Source organism: Enhydra lutris, unplaced genomic scaffold (assembly GCF_002288905.1).
Source record: "Enhydra lutris kenyoni isolate GAN:26980312 unplaced genomic scaffold, ASM228890v2 scaffoldscaffold5, whole genome shotgun sequence".
Lineage (NCBI taxonomy): Eukaryota > Metazoa > Chordata > Mammalia > Carnivora > Mustelidae > Enhydra > Enhydra lutris.
In genome coordinates, this window is record NW_019154089.1 from 40391804 (window position 1) to 40410077 (window position 18274).

An 18274-nucleotide genomic window follows, 5' to 3' on the forward strand; every position below is an offset into this window, starting at 1 on the left:
CAAGTAGAAAATTGAGATAGCAGGGAAATAATGATAAGCAGAAAAAGGGAGACAAAAATAAGTGTGGGAAATGAGAAGACTGGACAGTGGAAACTCAGATCTCGGAAATGACATAGTGTGGGACCCTGGCTGCTACTGGGCCACATATTTCCTTAGAAAACAGGCCGAATAAGGCCTGCTCTGCCTTCCCCATAAAAAGGGTGACATTTATTGATTCTCATCCCAGGAAAATGGTAAAATCACACACAAAAATATAAGTAATGCTTTGCTGAGTATGGATGAGACTCAGTGAATAACGGTTTCCGTTTCAGCTTAGTGTATATTTAAGGCAGGTAAAAACAGATTCATACGAGCACACTGTATATATGAGCATATGCAACAGAATCAAATAAAGGTGATGATTAAATAGCAAGATAAAAAGTGAGCCAAGTGAGGAATACATTGTAAGGAGGCTGGAGGAGAGAAGTACAATCACAGTTACTGTCTCACATTGAAAGGCCTCATGGAGGGAAGATGACGTAGCCTCCTGAGTGACATACCCAGGTAAAGAACACACAATAGGTTATGAATGTAGAATGGGAGAAAGCAAAGCTGTCTGGAGCTTGGAAAATATGTCAAAAATGATGAGGAATTGAAATCATTCTAGCAATTGAGAAAAATAAAAACAGCCCATAATCGTCATATTCAACTTGAAGCAGCCAGTTGCTTCAGTTGTTGGAATGATACCAAAACCAGAGGGTAGAAGCTAAGTAGAACACTGTTGAGTATTGGACATAGAAGGATTCTAGGCATGTTTGCTGAATGGAAGTAAGTAAGCAGGGATGGCAGCTAAAAGAAGCAAGAGGCTTAATGTACAGAAAATGGAAAAACAGTAGCTTACGACATCAGTAAGAGTACGGGAAGATAGTAAAAACACTGATAAGGAGTGCGTGAATCACAAGTAGCACGGTTCATTTTCAGAGACACCTGGAAGAGAAGCCTCTACTTCCTAGGGAGATACAGTTTGATCTTCCTGATTAAGTAAACAAAAGATACAAGTATATAATTATAGTCTAAGACCAAAGAGAACTAAAATTCAGGCTAGAGCATAGATCAGGCACACAACTGGCTGAGGATTCTGTTACAGGAACCAGAGGTTTGTAACACTGACTCAAACCTTCTATTTAAACATGAGATTTATAATCCTCCTTCTGCTAAGCCATGGACTAATATTCCCTTACCCCTTTCCTAGGGAGTACTAGCATCCTTTTGTATGTTACTAGGTATGATTTTTTAAGGAGTTCCATGGCCAAGAAATCTTGGAAAACAATGGGTAACACAAAGTTAATATGTATCTTTACAGCAAAACCCCCTTCTACATCCTCTCTGTCTCTCCTCCTTTATCTCTTTTGTCCGCCTTTCTTTCTCCCTCTGCTATTTATATTAACTTTAAAACAAAGCCACAAATTTCAAATGCAAAAGACCAAGGCTTTCCACTTACTCCTGTCCCTAGTTGCTCTACTCTGACTCATAAGCAAATTCTTTTGAAAGTGCTCTCAGGGGGTGCCTGGGCGTCCCAGCCAGTTGGGTGATCGACTCTTGGTTTCAAGTGGGGTCCTGATCTCGAGGTTGTGAGATTGAGTCCTGCATTAGGCTCCATGCTTAGTGGGAGTCTGTTTGTGATTTTCTCTCTCCCTCTGCCCCTCCCCTCCTCTCTAACATAATAAATAAATATTTAGAAAAAATGAAAGTGCTCTTAGAATCTTTAATATGAAAACATGAATTGTGAACCATGAATTGGAAGACCTGGTACATTTTATTGTTATTTAACAGAATATTCTTTGTGAGGAACATATTCAACACCTTAAGCAACACAGTTTGGAAAACATTTCTTTACAATACTGTTACCTACTTGCAAAGATCAATTAATTGTTCTGCCTCACTTACCTTTGTTATAGTCATGATACAATATCATGTACTATAGTTACCCAAATATAAGATTTTATCTCATTTCTAAGTTGGAAGTGTTTTGAGTTCAGGGACAAAGTTTTTATTCATTCATTCATTCATTCATTCATTTTTCAAACTGCCCATGACATCTAGCATAATATTCAATCAATAAGATACTTCATATATATATGCTGAATTACAATGAATTAATTATCTAAGAGGCTTTGTTTCTTTTGGGGGGTCGAGAAGAAAGAGGAGAAAAGTGAATGTGAGAAATATAAAAGAAATCACTGAAAGGAGGGCCTTCTCATTTTTCTCTCATGAAGCTTCAAGTCACAGCAGAATGACAAAGAAGTTTAAGAAAGAAGTGTACAAAATAGCTATCAAGTGTATTAAGTCAAAGAGCTATGAAGGAATGGAATTATTTTCTCATTTAGCGTTATGTTATTACTTTGTATTGTGAAGTCACTGTTATAACGGCAGTGCCTAAATTTTTATTTCTAGCACAAACTAAGTTTCTGGGCTTTCATTCAACAATTAACATTACCAACTCAATGGCTTCTTTAGGGAAATAATGATAGGGTAAAATAATGAAGTTTTCTCTGTAAGATGCACAATTGTTTAACATGAAAAGAGCTCAGGCTTTGTGTCTGACCAATTTTCTCTTTCCTTTTACCAAACTATGGTACAAAAGCCCTGCCCTGTAATATGCTTCTAATGTAATTAAGTCAGAGTATGATGTAGTAATAATACAGATTGCAGTCCAAGTGAACCATCAGCACAGGCCATTCTGAGGCTACATTAGCTGAAACCATGCTTAACCTCTTGTCACTATGGAGAGGGACATAAATGAGACTGGTTTCCAAGGAGATGAAATGAGTCCTCAGAAACATAAAATTGATAGATGAGAGATATAAGTCCTAGGAAAAGGGTGTCTTTAGCTGTCCTCTTGGATGCTGCCACAATGAAACTCATCCAAATTCAAAAATGCAAAGATAGAGTAAAAGTAAGGATCTGAGGAGACAGAAGACTGTGGCAGAAATCAGAATGAGAGGTGAATGAGCTAGGAATGGAACATCTGCAAAGAAAAACCTGAAATCTAATGTAAAGGGGTGTTTGTGGGGACAGCCCCACAAACAAGTACTTCTAGCTCAATGATTTCATGAAATAGAGTGAGAGAAGGAGGTCATTACAACAATGATTTTTAACACAAAGAGAACAATCCCAGCAATGACATTTTCCCAACCCAAATGACTTATCTCCTATGTGTTGGGCAACACCTAACACTCTAAATTGTATGCCATAAATAAAAGAATTAAGGCACCATGCTGTCAAAGTGGAATTCATAGTCTGCCAGGAGAGACAGACACATGAAGCAAAGAGTAGTGCTACCAACTGATGAGAGCAATAAATGAAGGGTGAGCACAGGGTACAGGAACATGGGAGGAGAAAGAATTGTTCATGGGAAGCAGGGGTAGAAAGTGACAGAGCAAGTGACATCGGAACTGAGTGTATGAAGTTTACCTGGTACCTAGGGCCTGGGGTGGAGAAAGTATCTCTGGACAGAGGGACTCATGTGGACACGGATGACGTGTTCAGGGAAGGCCAGAAGAGGGGTGGTTGCAGAGCAAGAAGGGAGGCAACAAAGCACCAGGGAGGCAGGGGGCAGCGGCAGTGACTGGTGCCAGGTGACAGATGCCACATAATCCATGGGAGAGCTTGGATATTATTCAGCAGGCAGAGATAGATTTTTTGTCCAGGGAAATGCTATGATCTGAACTTTACCTTGGAAAGACAACGCAGGTGACTTATGCATGGAAGTAGGGGAAAATGGAGAGTGGGTGGTTAGTAATCAAGAAGATTCACCTCACTCATAGCCCCACTGTTAGAAACTATAGCCTGATTGACAAGGAGACAGTTGCAAGGTGCAGTCAGGCTTCTTTTCAGACTTCGAAACAATGAATCAGACCTCATATTTAAGGCTTCTAGGGAAATGGCCATAAAATGTGCAGTAAAAAGAAAGATAAATAATATTCCTAAAATTTAATTAATTTCTCTCTTTCATTTTGCCTGGTTTAATGTTATGCTACACTCTTGATAGCAACAACCTAGACATTGTTCCATTAGTATATTTCACTTTTATATCAAGCCTCACAATTTACTGGTTTTATTTAGGGTAATGCACTCGTATTTGGCATATTTATATCATTCTCATTTATTATTAAAAGCAATATTATGTTAAGGTATTGAGGATCAATAAGGCCTCCATAATGTTTACACCATCATATCTTTTATGGCAAGCTCAGAGTGTTTCAGGTTTGTTTTTATAGGTGGTTTTTTAAAAGGCAATTTTATAGCCTTTACTCTGTCTTGGGTAAAAAACTGGTTTAAAAAATTTCCTTCACTATGTTTCAAAAGTCTTAATGGGGGGCCACACAGAAACATGGAAGAAATTTTGAGTAACTATTTGGAGTTGATCTTTTTGTCATCATGTTGCAATTTCCTAATGTATACTAATTGTCATACGGACATTTTATTTTTTTAAGTTTTTTTATTTTAATTCCACTTAGTTAATATACAGTGTTGTATTAGTTTCGGGTGTACAATATGGTGTGATTCAACATTTCCACACATTATTCTGTGCTCATCACACAAGTGCACTCCTTAATGTAAGCTTTTTTATTTGTTTTCCATCCTTCTCCCTTCCTTCCTTTCTTTGTTTTTTTTTTCATTGTATTGACAACTACTTTCACATCTTTGCAACTACCTTTCAATACATGCAGTTACTAAGTGACAAATCTATGACTGCAGAGAATAGACTATTATATTTCATCTTTACATGTTGTACTAAGTGCATGACTATAATCAATATAATAAACAAGGACTCATGAGGTATAGTCAGAATGTAAAATTTAAAATATTTGTTTAAAAAAAAGACCTATATAATTTGACCCTTAAGCAACACAGGTTTGAACAGTGTGGGTCCACGGATACATGCCTTTTTTTTTTTTTTTTTTTGTAAAAACAGTATAGTACTGTAAATGTGTTTTCTCTTCCTTATGATTTTTTGATAACATTTTCTTTTCTTTACCTTATTTTATTGTAAGAATATAGTATATAATATGTATGACATATACAATATGTGTTCATCCATTACTTGTGTTATTGGTAGGGCTTCCAATATTATGGACTATTAATAATAATATGGACTATTAATAATTAAGTTCTCAGGCAATCAAAAGTTATATGCAGATTTTTAACAATGCAGAGAGTCAGTGCCCCTAACCTTCACATTGTTCTAGGGTCAACTGTATTTTAATTTAGGTTGTACCACATGAAATTGCTATATTTCTAGGTTAAAAAAAAAAGATCAAATAACAACAATTTCATATAGCTCAACCTAAATTAAAACAAACTCAAGAAGATAAAATATCGAAGTTGATTTGTAGTTAATTTTTCTCTGCTCCCTTTACTTACTTACTTACTTATAGTGGGTGAGAAGCATGTAGTTGGCAAAGGGGCACAACTGGCTGTTTCTTTGTTTCTTTACTCACCTTCCCTTAGATCGTTAGCTGTAGTTTCTGATCTCTCCAGGAACAAGGGTGGGGGAGATGAATAAAGGATACAGGAATTCTTACTTGACTGGTGCTATCCTGAGATGGATCAGATGCTATAAGGTGTTAACAGCCTTCATGCGGGTTCTCTGCAGATTTCCCTTTACTTACATCCTTGTCTGAGTGAATATATTTTACTACTGCAGTCCCTAGACATCAGGGATGTCCTCTGCTTTTTTTTGCAGAAGGCTCTGCTCACCTCCGGAAGAGTCTATGAACAGGACCTAGCATGATTCCACGATGATTCACAAACACACACTTCTTTGTACTCACGGATCCTGGACCTGCAGGCCAATTCGACTGCAGCTACCTCTCATCTGATTGCCTGTCAGGAGCTGGTTGGCTGCTGTCTCACCCCTTAGGTATTTCAGGCAGGGGTCAGGCACTAGTCAACTGTGTGTCCCAACTTTAGTGGACACACTGGGCTCACTGCTTGATCCCACTGAAGTCTTTCTCACTAGGCTCTTTTGAGAGAGAAATCTTCACAAATGCCCTCAACTCTCTTTTAATTCCTTTATACCCTTGAGGTGGGTGAGGAGTCTAAGAATTCACCATCCAGCTCTTAGCTTTCTATCTGTAGCCTCTCTCACAATTTATTTTTATATCTTCCCCTTTCAGGAATGAAGGCAGGGAGGATAAGTTAATTGATCTCTGCCGTTTCCAACCTGGGCAGGTTCATCCCTCCTTAGGCAACCTGGTGGTCCCCCTGCTCCTGGGAGGTCGCCTTATTGATGATGAACTTAGTGCGCACACCCGATTGGCATAGCACACTACAGTCCAGAACTCCTAGGCCCAAGCAATCCTCCTGCCTCAGCCTGTCAAGTAGCTGGGACTACAGGTGCACGCCACCACGCCCTGTGGTGGAGGCTAAGTACTTGGGAGGAAAAATTCCAGAAGCAAATTCTGCCAATCTTAAAGCAGAACTGGGTTCTTTAATTGAAACAAATAAAAACAAAAACAAAAGACAAAACAACCCAAACTTAATTAAATTATGTTATAATGAGTCAGGGGAAAAAATGGTTGTTTAAAATAAATTATGTTTTTGGAGAGAATTACTATAAGACCACATGAAAGATAACCACACTTTTCAGTACACATTTCTTTGAAGAGGAAGTATTTTTCCAAAATTTCTACAAACAAATTTCTTTTCTGAATCCACTGAAGGAAGGTCAAACTTTAAATGGAATTTAAATGTGTTACACTCAAAACCCTATTAAATACAGATTAGCAAATCGATGGCTTAGTAAATATGTTCTTTTCAATCTATTTCATTTAGATAATTACTTACAAATCATCAATACAACTGAAGCCAAAACAGAAAAAGATTAGAAAATACTGAAGTATAAACATTAAAGCCCGAAGTATAAAGTAATATCCTTAAAATAATATTATAATGCCAGTTACAGAAAAAGTGTCTCATTAAATGTCCACTTATAAGAGAAAAAATTTTTAAAGCATTAATTATGATATATACATTTATTCAACAGAGTCTCATTAAGGGCCCACTATATCACAGCAAAGCACTGGCTGGTCACTAAAAAGGATTAAAAGATGATATAAAGTCTGTATCTAGAGAGGCACCAGATGCACATACACATCAATATGTAATAATGCGTTAATCTCGTATTTCTCAAACTTTACCATGTTTAAGAATCATGTAGCTTGCTTACTTGAAACGCAGGCTCCATAGCCCCACCCTGAGGGACTCTGATTCTAAAAATGTGGGCTATAGCCCAAGCACCTCAGGGATTTGGAAAAAGAAATTCTACAAGCCACTTTTGGAGAAACACCGCATCGTACAGAAGCCCTGTGAGGGCGGTGGCGGTGTCTGTCTTATTTTCCACGATTGTCCAAGCTCTAGCACAGAGCCTGGTACACTGTAAACCCTCAGGAAAAACATTCGAGTAAATGAATGAAGGAGTGTGGCTAAACTCCACCATGAATTATACAAGCAAAATGTGACATAAAAATTCAGCCATTTAAGAAGCTCCTTTCGCCTTGGGAAGAAGGCTTCCTTGGTGACATCGGCAGATATCACAAACGACTCAGTGTACAGGATTGCATTCTGAAATATCCCCTCTGTGGAATGGGGTCCCAGAACTGAGTAAATGTGACCAGACTTTTCTGTCTTGGAGTATGTTCATTTTCCTCCCATTCGCTGGTAGCATCTGAACCCTTAAGGGCTGGCCTCTATGGCTCTGAATAGAGTGATTGTTCCTCCTAACAAAGACATAGGACTCTATAAAGCCCACCCCAGCAGGCTAGAATTCCACTGGTGGCTGGCAGAACAGCTCCTCTATTAGGACTTTCACTATAGAAATATAAAATTAATTACGGTCTTAGTGGAACAGAAACATCAAAATTGCAGCAGAATGGCTTGGCATGTAAGCAACTGATTGTTACCTATTTCTTTACAAAACTGAGTCATTGGCACAGATCCCCACTGAGGCAGTGATTATTTTTCTAAGAGAGTTTTGTAGATTTCCTTCTTGAAGTTGTGGAGCAACTTCAAACATGTCACTGCTGCACTAATGTCCACAAACAGCTACAGATAAATAATTTTTTATGGTGAAACAGATAGATGGGTTTAAAAGAAAATAAAATTTCCAGATGACTAAAAATTACTAGAAATTAAAAACTATTCCAAGACTACTCTTAGATTTGGAAAGGAAGGACTGGATAAGGAAGCAAATGGGGTGGGCAAAACAGGTGGAAGGGAAGAAAGTACATCATGGGGAAGGTAGTGAGAGAGGACAGAGCTGTGGTCCAGCCATCTCATGGCAGGTGTGTCGGGTCAGGGAAGACCGTGCCATGGGGCTGGCTGTGGAAGGACAGGGACAGTCATGATGAAATGAAAAGAACTAGAGACCTAATATTTAGGACAGCTCTGAAACTTCTCCAGAAGCAGAGGTCTCAGCGAGGACAGAGAGCTTGACTGCAGTTGGGAAGCTACAGTTTCTGATCTGTCATCAATAAGCAGGAAACCATAATAGCCTCTCCCACCCCCTCCATAAATTGAGATTTGGGGCTAAATTACCTCAACAGTTCTGCCCAGCTTTAATTTTATGGCTCTATGAAATCTTATTGACCAAGGATAGAAAGGATAAGGGAAGAGAGGAAAGAGGGGAGAGAGGGGTCCTCAGAAGGGGGGGTGGGGAATGGACCTGATGGAGGAGCAAGTCACAATTCTGGAGTGGTCTTTTAAAGGACAAAGGCTGCGTTATGCCCTGAAGCAAGAGGAGATACAATATCCTCTCCAAACCTCTGGTAATTCACTTGGGAAGATTAATTGCAAATGAGAAACTTGCATCCAGGAAAATTACATTTTGTGATGCATAAAGGTATATTTAAAAAAAATAATTTTATACTGATTGCAAGATGTTCTTTATTGTAGTAGGATATACAAAGTCTTGCCCCTCACCTAGCTCTTACTTAACCAGCCTCGAATTTCACTTTGAGGTCTGCATCAAATTTGCAATCTTCAACTACCTCCTTTTGGGAAAATTCATTTTATATATATGTGTATATATATTTATATTTATAAGTATACATATACAGAAGCATATACAAGCATATCATATATATATACACACATATCTGTGTAACTGTCCTGCACTATGTGTGGATGTGGCAAACATTAAAGCAATCAGACCACTTTTTTAGTGCCTCAGAAATTTCTCCAATAGTAGAGCTCTCAGAGACGAAAGGAAAGACATTGGTCTGCATGTGCAGTGCTAAAGTGTCCTGTGCTCTCCTGCAGTCTCTAAACCATGCAACAACCATTTTGACTCTGACTCCTGTGCTAATTTCTGCTCTCAAGGCCCTGACTTCACTCTGACATTTAATTTGCCTGTTATCCACTGTCATCTCCATATTTTAAGGCCATAAATGTTTAATTAACATTATATTAGTTAAACCCAAACTCAGTGTCTAAAGTGGGAGAGTCACACAAGAACTTTCATTTAATGGCAATAAAGAGGATGTGTTTACAAACAGATACTCATGAGGAGAAATAAAAAAAAAAAAAAGGCAAACCAACTATTCAACTTAACTGTGCCTAAAACATGGAGCATGTGCTTTTGCTTAAGAAAAGACATTATTAAATATGAGAAAAAATGGACCTTAAGTGATATCTTGTGGTCACTTATGAATTTACTTATATAATATGAGAAAGGAGATTGTAATATGATGTGTTCTTTGGCATGTTAGATTAGTTTCCACAAATTCTGAAACCTTTTTTTGATACTACCAAAGGTGGTTACATTATATAATTATGATTTTACAGAGATTTATAGAGAATATTTTCCAAGAGCATTAGAAATGGCAGCTTTCATAATATCTTCTGTTTAGAAAATAGCAGGGTCTTCCAGTTCAGAGATATAGAATATAAAATTCATCCTGAATATTAGCTTTATTGATTAATTTATTTTCAGAGTATTTTGTATTATTAAAAATCTGTGCATTTTTATCTTTAGAACAATAGAAGTCAAAATGCGTAGTCACATACCTGTGTCTGTTTAGGACCAATATCCATTCTTTCAAGAAGGTCATTTAAAAAAGCTGTAACACTCTCCCAGGGGTAAATACTGTTGGAGCCGTCCAGCACTATGACTATGTCCAGTTGGGTGCTGCATTCTGTAACAAAAGGAGTCAACTGTGTAAATTTGGAGTTTATCTTTTTAGATAGTATGAAGGTGTATGGAGTGTTTTCACAGCTGAAATAAGCTCATTTTAAAAAATAAGCTGATAGGGGGCGCCTGGGTGGCTCAGTGGGTTAAAGCCTCCGCCTTCGGCTCGGGTCATGGTCCCGGTGTCCTGGGATAGAGCCCCGCATCAGGCTCTCTGCTCGGCGGGGAACCTGCCTCCTCCTCTCTCTCTCTGCCTGCCTCTCTGCCTACTTGTGATCTCTGTCTGTCAAATAGATAAATGAAATCTTTAAAAAAAAAAAAAATAAGCTGATAGTCTACATAGTGGACGCATTGCTTTTATAATCAGAAAAATTAGTTTTAGGAAAATAAAGCTGGGAAATACTACTGCATTCAATAGCAATTGGCTTGCAATTCTTACCAAGTAAAAACTCATCTCTACTTAATTTTAATCAACACTGTATGAGTTATCTTTGAAAATTTTCTCAATATGAATTTTATATAACTGCTCTCATTCTGAGTGTATTTCAAATGAGATTACTTTCTTCAAAGAGACTCACCCTTTAAATAAAAACAATGTGACAGCTTTAGCTATGATGTTTAAACAAGACTCTGTTAAAGGTTATTTACACTAATAATCAGCTCCAAAAATAGCAGTGGGGTTTGGTTATATATTGGCAAAGCAAACATTTACCTAAATTGGTAATGCTGGTAGCTGAGAAAATACTTCATGCTGTTTGGTATGCTCCTCTGTATACACATGTCTCATTCATTGCTTAGACTTTTCAAACATGTAAGAACATTGCATAAAATGCATACCTCGTACGGGAGCGATGGAGTTCATGACTTGAAATGTGGGGCTGACATCGGAACAGATTCCAGTTGTGTAATGCAAATGTCCACATCTATAGGCATATAAAGGGCCACACGCCTTTTAAAAATTAAAAACCATAAGATTAAAAATTATATAACAGATTTTTATAAAGACTTGCAATGACAACATTCCTGGTTCATTAACCAACTCTTTGCTTTCTTACCAGAAACCCTCCGTTTGGGTTGGTGACTAAAGTTGATCCAAATGTCATGTTCTCCTTTACTTCCGTGACATTGGGAATTGATGTATTAACTAAAAATAGAATAAAATTTTATGAGGGTGGAAAATAAAGTATAATTAAGTGTCTTTTCATTAAGACATCCTATTTGTTTTGCTCATATCATAGCACATTCTTGTTCTGATTCAACTAAATAGTCTTCAAAGTATTATTAAGGAATATAATGAAAAAGCTAAGGCTGAAAACCTGGCTTATATCCCAGAAACTTTGTCTGGATAACTGTCTCAAATAGTTTTGTTGAACTGTAAAAGAATGCAGAACGATTGGGGCAATGAGAGAATGTGGGATAGCCTTTCACACGTTTTTGCTAATTAAAACAAATAAAATATTTAATCTCATATATTATAAGTATAATGTAAACTTACATACCTATCTTGCATATTATGTCTATATGTTTATAAATAACTAATGATAAAACGTGATTTCTGACAAGAGGGAAAGTGAGTAGTAGAGGAGAAAAAAAAACCCTCAAATATAAGTTTATGATCATTAATTTCACCATCATAGAGACATCATGAGGGTAACAAAGAAAACTGGAGCAAGAATGAGCAGTGGTTAGGACATCTGGATAGAAGAAAAACAATGAAGGGACACCATTTGACATTCAAGATAAGAACATTGGATTTTGAAGCATGCCAACCTGGCAAAATTGGCAAGAATTTCCAGTTATTCAGATTGAAAAACAAAACAAAACAAACTTTGGACGGGACGCCTGGGTGGCTTAGTTGGTTAAGCAGCCACCTTCTGCTCAGGTCATGATCCCAGCGTCCTGGGATCGAGTCCCACATCGGGCTCCTTGCTCAGCAGGGAGCCTGCTTCTCCCTCTGCCTCTGCCTGCCACTCTGTCTGCCTGTGCTCACTCTCTCTGACAAACAAAACAAAACAAAACAACAACTTTGGACAGGAAAATCAAAATCTTCTAAACCCTGCTTAGCAGAATGTTGAAATATTTGAAAGTGGTAAAACTCAGGTTCAAGAAAGATTTATCTCACTGGTCATGCTGAGAAGTCTTTCCTACCTAAGACTATATATAACTTCAAGTGGGGAATAGAAGCAGAGATTCTTGAATGGTCACACTGTCTTCCTACTCTGACAATGGTCTTTGTCCCAGAATTTAGTCTGGTTTGCCTTGAAAGCACCTGCAACTGGGCTACTGTCTACACTGGTCTTAAATAATCTGGATTAGAGTTTTTTATACTAGAGTAGACCCAGGATGAGGATTCTTGGGACGACAGGGACTATAGCAGGAACTTCTCCACTGTTGTTGGTGTAGTTAAAATCTCCATGCTAATGTTAAAACTCTATTACAGTTTCCAGTAATGAAAGAGTAGCTCCTATCAGAACAAGTCTTTTGCAAATAACAACTATAACTCTAGGAAAAGGAGAAAAAAAGCAACAACCATCTGAAGGCACTGGAAAGCAACCAAAAGCAGACAGAAACTGGAGGCAAGTATGTACTTGTAAGAAAAGATTAGCACTGGGTGAGTTTCCTGTTTATATTTTTGTTTTCCCCGAAGAGAAGACCCTCATCAGTGGCTAAACCGCAAATAAAACTCAATGTCTTAATGTTTTGAAGAAACAGAGGACAGAAATTAGAGTAATGATAGCAACTGCCAAGTGAGGGGGATCTATGTTGGAAAGTAGAACCACAAAAAGAGAGTTCCAACATATACATGTATGTTCTGTCCATATATGTGAAGGACTTGAACTGTGCATGCTCAGGGTAAACTTCAGACAGCTCTGCTACAATTCGAAGACCTGAATAGAGATTTTGACTGCTTCTCACTGCAGTTTGGAAATTGAGTTCAGCCAAGTAAACTGTCTGCTAAACCAAAAAGTTAAGAGTATTCAAAGACACATAAAAGATCTAAAATCTCCACACTTCTAACTCAAAAGTATAATCCAGGATACAATTCAAAATTATTAAACACAAGACAAAACAGGAAAATATGACTCAGCCTCAAGAGAAAGGTAAAAAATGGAAAGTAATATTGAGACATTCCAAATGTTATAATTACCAGGCAAGGATATTAAAGCAGTTATTATAATTATGCTCATGAATGTAAAGGAAAAATATTTATAATAAACAAACAAATAGGAAATTGAAAAAAAGAAAACCAAAAAACGCAATATTTGAAATTAAACTTGTAAAATATATATTAATTTAATGGTTTTAACACTGTATAGAACACTGATAGGATTCTAATTCTTGGATAGTTCTAGTAGGAATTTTCTAGTCATGTTCTAATTATAGTGATATTTCTATCCAACATATCTATTTCTATGTAAATTTGCTTTGTGTTATTCTCTTTAAAAGAATTTATATATTACAATTCCTGTTCTATTTTCTTTTGAAAAAGAAGCAATTCAATTTTGTGGAGACAATGTAATGGGCAGGGTTATTTGGAAAGTTCTTTTATTTCTAAATCTATGGATATTTTATCATGAATTCTAAAGCAAATGAAGGGCAGACAGAATCAAAATGTCATTTTATGTGAATCTGAATGATAAGAAATGAAGAATGTTTACAGATTCTTGCAATCTTTTCTTGAGTTAAAATTTATTTTTAATGAGAATACTGGGTATAACTTAGGATCGGACTCTAGCGTTTTGACTTTACATACCTGGTAGATCCAACTTTATGCAAGGTAAGGGTTTGCCTCTCCCAACTGGACACTTATAGACATCTCCAGTTCTGTTCTTGGGTTGACCAACTAAAGGAGAACCAATAAGCACCCTGGAAGTTAAATAACTCAATTAACATTTTCAAATAAAAGGAAACATTTTATTTTATTTTATGACGAGTTCTGTGACAATGACAGTAATTCTCATAGACATAATCAGATTGTTACCCTCTGTTACTAATGTAATGTTATTTTTTTTTAAGAGTTTATTTATTTATTTGACAGAGAGAGAGATCACAAGCAGGCAGGGAGGCAGGCAGAGAGAGGAGGAAGCAGGCTCTCTGCTGCAGGCTCTCTGCAGAGCAGAGAGCCGGATGCGGGGCTCGATGGCAGGACGCTGGGATCACGACCTGAGCCGAAGGCAGAGGTGTTAACCCACTGAGCCACCCAGGCGCCCCCTAATGTAATGTTATTAAAGATAATCTGAGTATCTTCAAATTGCAGGTTGATTTGTATTAAAAAGCCTTAAGATATATAGAGGAGAGATTCCAGTATGTTTTATTTATTGTATTATATATTACTTTATTATATATTTTATTTGGGGGCTAAAATAGTAATTATTTTTAAGCCTGCTGCTGTGTTAGTTTAGAAAACATACATGGAAGTATAAATGACTTTTTCCTATGAGGAACTGATAATTCATAGAGAAATCAGCAAATATAAACATTTGATTATCATAAGATTTAATATTAGTATATACTAGTTTGTAAGCACTTAGAAAATAAGGATAGTTGTGGACCCAGGTTAAAATCACTTACTGTCTTTTTGGACAGAATTATAGAATCATTTTAATAATAATTAATGAAGAAATATAGTCATGATTTATTTCAGTCCAAGGAAGCCATTTAACAAAGTTTCCTGTGATATCTTCAGGAACAGGGTAGATGAATGTGGTTGAGTGTTAAGGCACCTGGGTTGATTCACAGCTGCTGATTCACTGCTGGCTGAAAAGCTATATACAAAGATGCTGATTACTATCAACCAAAGGACTTTAATTATGTGCCATAAGAATGTACTTGGGATTGTCTTAGCCTGTATCTTTGTTTATGACTTTTGTGAAGATACGGAAGGCATAAGGTTATGCATCAAGTAAACCAATATATCTATTTGTGCAATCAGAAGTGTCTCAACATTCTGGAACAAGAAACTTAATAAACTAGTTAAAACTTAATATGAAACTATGTAAATAATTTCACTTAGCTGCATACTATTATCTACATGAATACAGGATGTGGGCAACCTGACTTAATAGGAGTTCATGTAAAAAAGACATGGGGGATTTGTCCATAACCAGTAAACATGAGCCAACAGTGTATTTTAGTATCAAAAATGCTAATGTGACCTCAGGCTGCATTGCTGGAAATAGATGCCCTGGTCAAGGAAAGTGATCACCCCTCTGTGCTTTGCACTGTCAGACCATGTCTGTAATCTCCAAATTAAGAGGGACATAGGCACAATAGAATGTATTTAGGAGTTATGACTCAGATGGTTAAGTGTCTGGTAATTTTGTCAGACCAGAGATACTTGAGGGAAAGTTGGGGATGCTTAGCATAAATATATATGTATATAATCTGAAGGAAAGTTGAGAGGTTCCACAAGAGTGTAGGTGTTGAAGGCATGTATTTAAAAAGAAGTCTAGGGGCACATAGGTGGCTCAGTGGGTTAAGTCTCTACCTTCGGCTCAGGTCATGATCTCAGGGTCCTGGGATGGAGGCCCGCATCCGGCTCTTTGCTCAGCTGGGAGCCTGCTTCCCCACTCTCTCTGCCTCCCTCTCTGCCTACTCGTGATCTCTCTCTCTGTCAAATAAATGAATAAAATCTTAAAAAAAAAAGAAATCTAAATATTTGAAAGTCTCTTATAGTGAAAAGAAATGGGATTTTTTGGTGGAAATTCTTTGGATAAAGGAAGTAGTAATGAAAATGTTTTATAACATGCAAATATTGAATTGTTGAACAGGATCCTTAAAATATAGCTATGATATAATGCTTTTGTAAAGCTATTTTTGACATGCATAAATATCCATAAAAATGTTTAAACCTTTTAATGCATAATTCTTACTTCTGGAAATCTATCCTAAAAAAGTGGCCTAAATTAAGAGAAAAAGCTTAATGCATAAAAATAATGCTCATAGTGTTATATATAATATAAAAAATGAAAAAATATAGCCAACAGCAAGAACTAAGTATCGCAGGGCCATTCTATAGAATATTGCAATCATTAAAAATAATAGTTAATGAGATTACATGGTGATATTAAAATCATTTATGATCTAATTCAAAGTAAAAATTTGCCTCATTTAGTGAAAACCTATGACAATTCAAAGTGAATGATACCAAATTACATTGAATGTACTCCTTATAATAGCAATGACAACAACAGCTGGCACTTATTAAATCTATACCTTCTCCCATATACTGTTCTAAGCGCTTTCCATATACTAAGCAATTTAATCCTCTCCATTAAACACAGCATGACCTTTGGTGCCAGACTTCATGCATTCAAACCATGGCTTTGTCACTTACTTAGCTATATGATTTAGGACAAGTCACTTACCCTCTGTGCCTTAGTTTCTTCATCTGTAAAATGGAACTACTATATCTATGTAAAACATAGATCAAAAGGGAGTTCATCAAAAAACCAAATTATATTAAGGAAATTATGGTTAGTGTTCTTTCCCCAATATTTTCAAAGCTTTTTGTAATGTGATTGATTAAATTAACTTAATAGTTAAGAGAGTTTAGAGAAAAGTAGGGAGCCCACTATTATGAAAAATATTTAAGTTGAGGCTAGGCAGATTGAAAAATGTTTATTAAGAACATTCTACAGCCCAGTATATACACTAGGTCCTAGGGATACGAATTAATAGAATTTTTCTAGGTTGCTTAAAACTTAGGGGGGAAGCAGAACTATAAATGGACTATTATAATACTGGATAGGTCAAAACTCCGTGCAACATCAGTAGGTCTTAGGAGCAAGAAGAAACAGCTCCTTTGGTGAGTTCAAGTAGCTCAGCGTAGCTGGAGTGGAAGTAGAGCCTATCAAGCCAAACAGTGTCCAGATCATGAACATTCCTAGAGTCTGGTTTGAGAACTTTGGGTTTATCATATGGAGGGGAGAGTTGGGAACCACTCATGCTTTTAATGATCAAAAGCTGTGTTGAGCTTATCTGTTTGCAGTGTTGTGAATAAACTGGGAAAGGGGCAAATTAGACTCAGAGAGTGAAGGTAAGAGTTTCTAGACCCAGACAAGAAAACAGGACCTGAATTTAGGAAGTGGAGAAGAAGGGAGAACCAATTCTATAAGTAGAATATAAGCTGTCTTACTCTGAGTTCTCTCAAAAGCAGACCCTAGACAAAGACTTTGGGGTAGGTAGATTTTGGGGAGGCAATTCTAAGCCCACACAAAGGTGGAGGTGGGGAAAATGATAGAGAGAAGAGAAGCCAGTAGAGTGCACTGATAATAGGTTCTTTCTTTCTTTCTTTCTTTTTTTTTTTTTTTACTATAGCTAGTCTTTATTTTTTTATTTTTTAAAAATTTTTTAAATTTTTTTATAAACATATAATGTATTATTAGTCCCAGGGGTACAGGTCTGTGAATCACCAGATTTACACACTTCACAGCACTCACCATAGCACATACCTTCCCCAATGTCCATAACCCCACCACCCTCTCCCGACCCTCCTCCCCCCAGCAACCCTCAGTTTTTTTTTGTGAGATTAAGAGTCTTTTATGGTTTGTCTCCCTCCGGATCCCATCTTGTTTCATTTATTCTTTTCCTATCTCCCCAAACCCCCCACATTGCATCTCCACTTCCTCATATCAGGGAGATCATATGATAGTTGTCTTTCTATGATTGACTTATTTCGCTAAGCATAATATCCTCTAGTTCCATCCACGTCATCGCAAATGGCAAGATTTCATTTCTTTTGATGGCTGCATAGTATTCCATTGTATATATATATATACCACCTCTTCTTTATCCATTCATCTGTTGATGGACATCTAGGTTCTTCCCATAGTTTGGCTATTGTGGACATTGCTGCTATAAACATTCGGGTGCACGTGCCCCTTTGGATTACTCCATTTGTATCTGTAGGGTAAATACCCAGTAGTGCAATTGCTGGGTCATAGGGTAGCTCTATTTTCAATTTTTTGAGGAACCTCCATGCTGTTTTCCAGAGTGGTTGCACCAGTTTGCATTCCCACCAACAGTGTATGAGGATCCCCCTTTCTCCGCATCCTCGCCAGCATCTATCATTTCCTGACTTGTTAATTTTAGCCAGATAAT

The 18274-nt window shown here is 37.1% G+C and overlaps 1 protein-coding gene across 1 annotated transcript in view; it reads right to left on the reverse strand.

Moving 5' to 3' along the window:
* Nucleotides 1-18274, reverse strand: part of LOC111140770 (integrin subunit alpha 1) — a 169391-nt gene that overhangs the window by 87497 nt on the left and 63620 nt on the right. Inside the window, exons 4-7 of the mRNA XM_022492960.1 lie at nucleotides 13926-14038; nucleotides 11227-11315; nucleotides 11009-11120; nucleotides 10051-10178 (exon numbers count right to left, since the gene is read on the reverse strand). Of these exons, the coding sequence (XP_022348668.1) occupies nucleotides 10051-10178; nucleotides 11009-11120; nucleotides 11227-11315; nucleotides 13926-14038 (442 nt within the window). The remainder of the gene's footprint in view (nucleotides 1-10050; nucleotides 10179-11008; nucleotides 11121-11226; nucleotides 11316-13925; nucleotides 14039-18274) is intronic.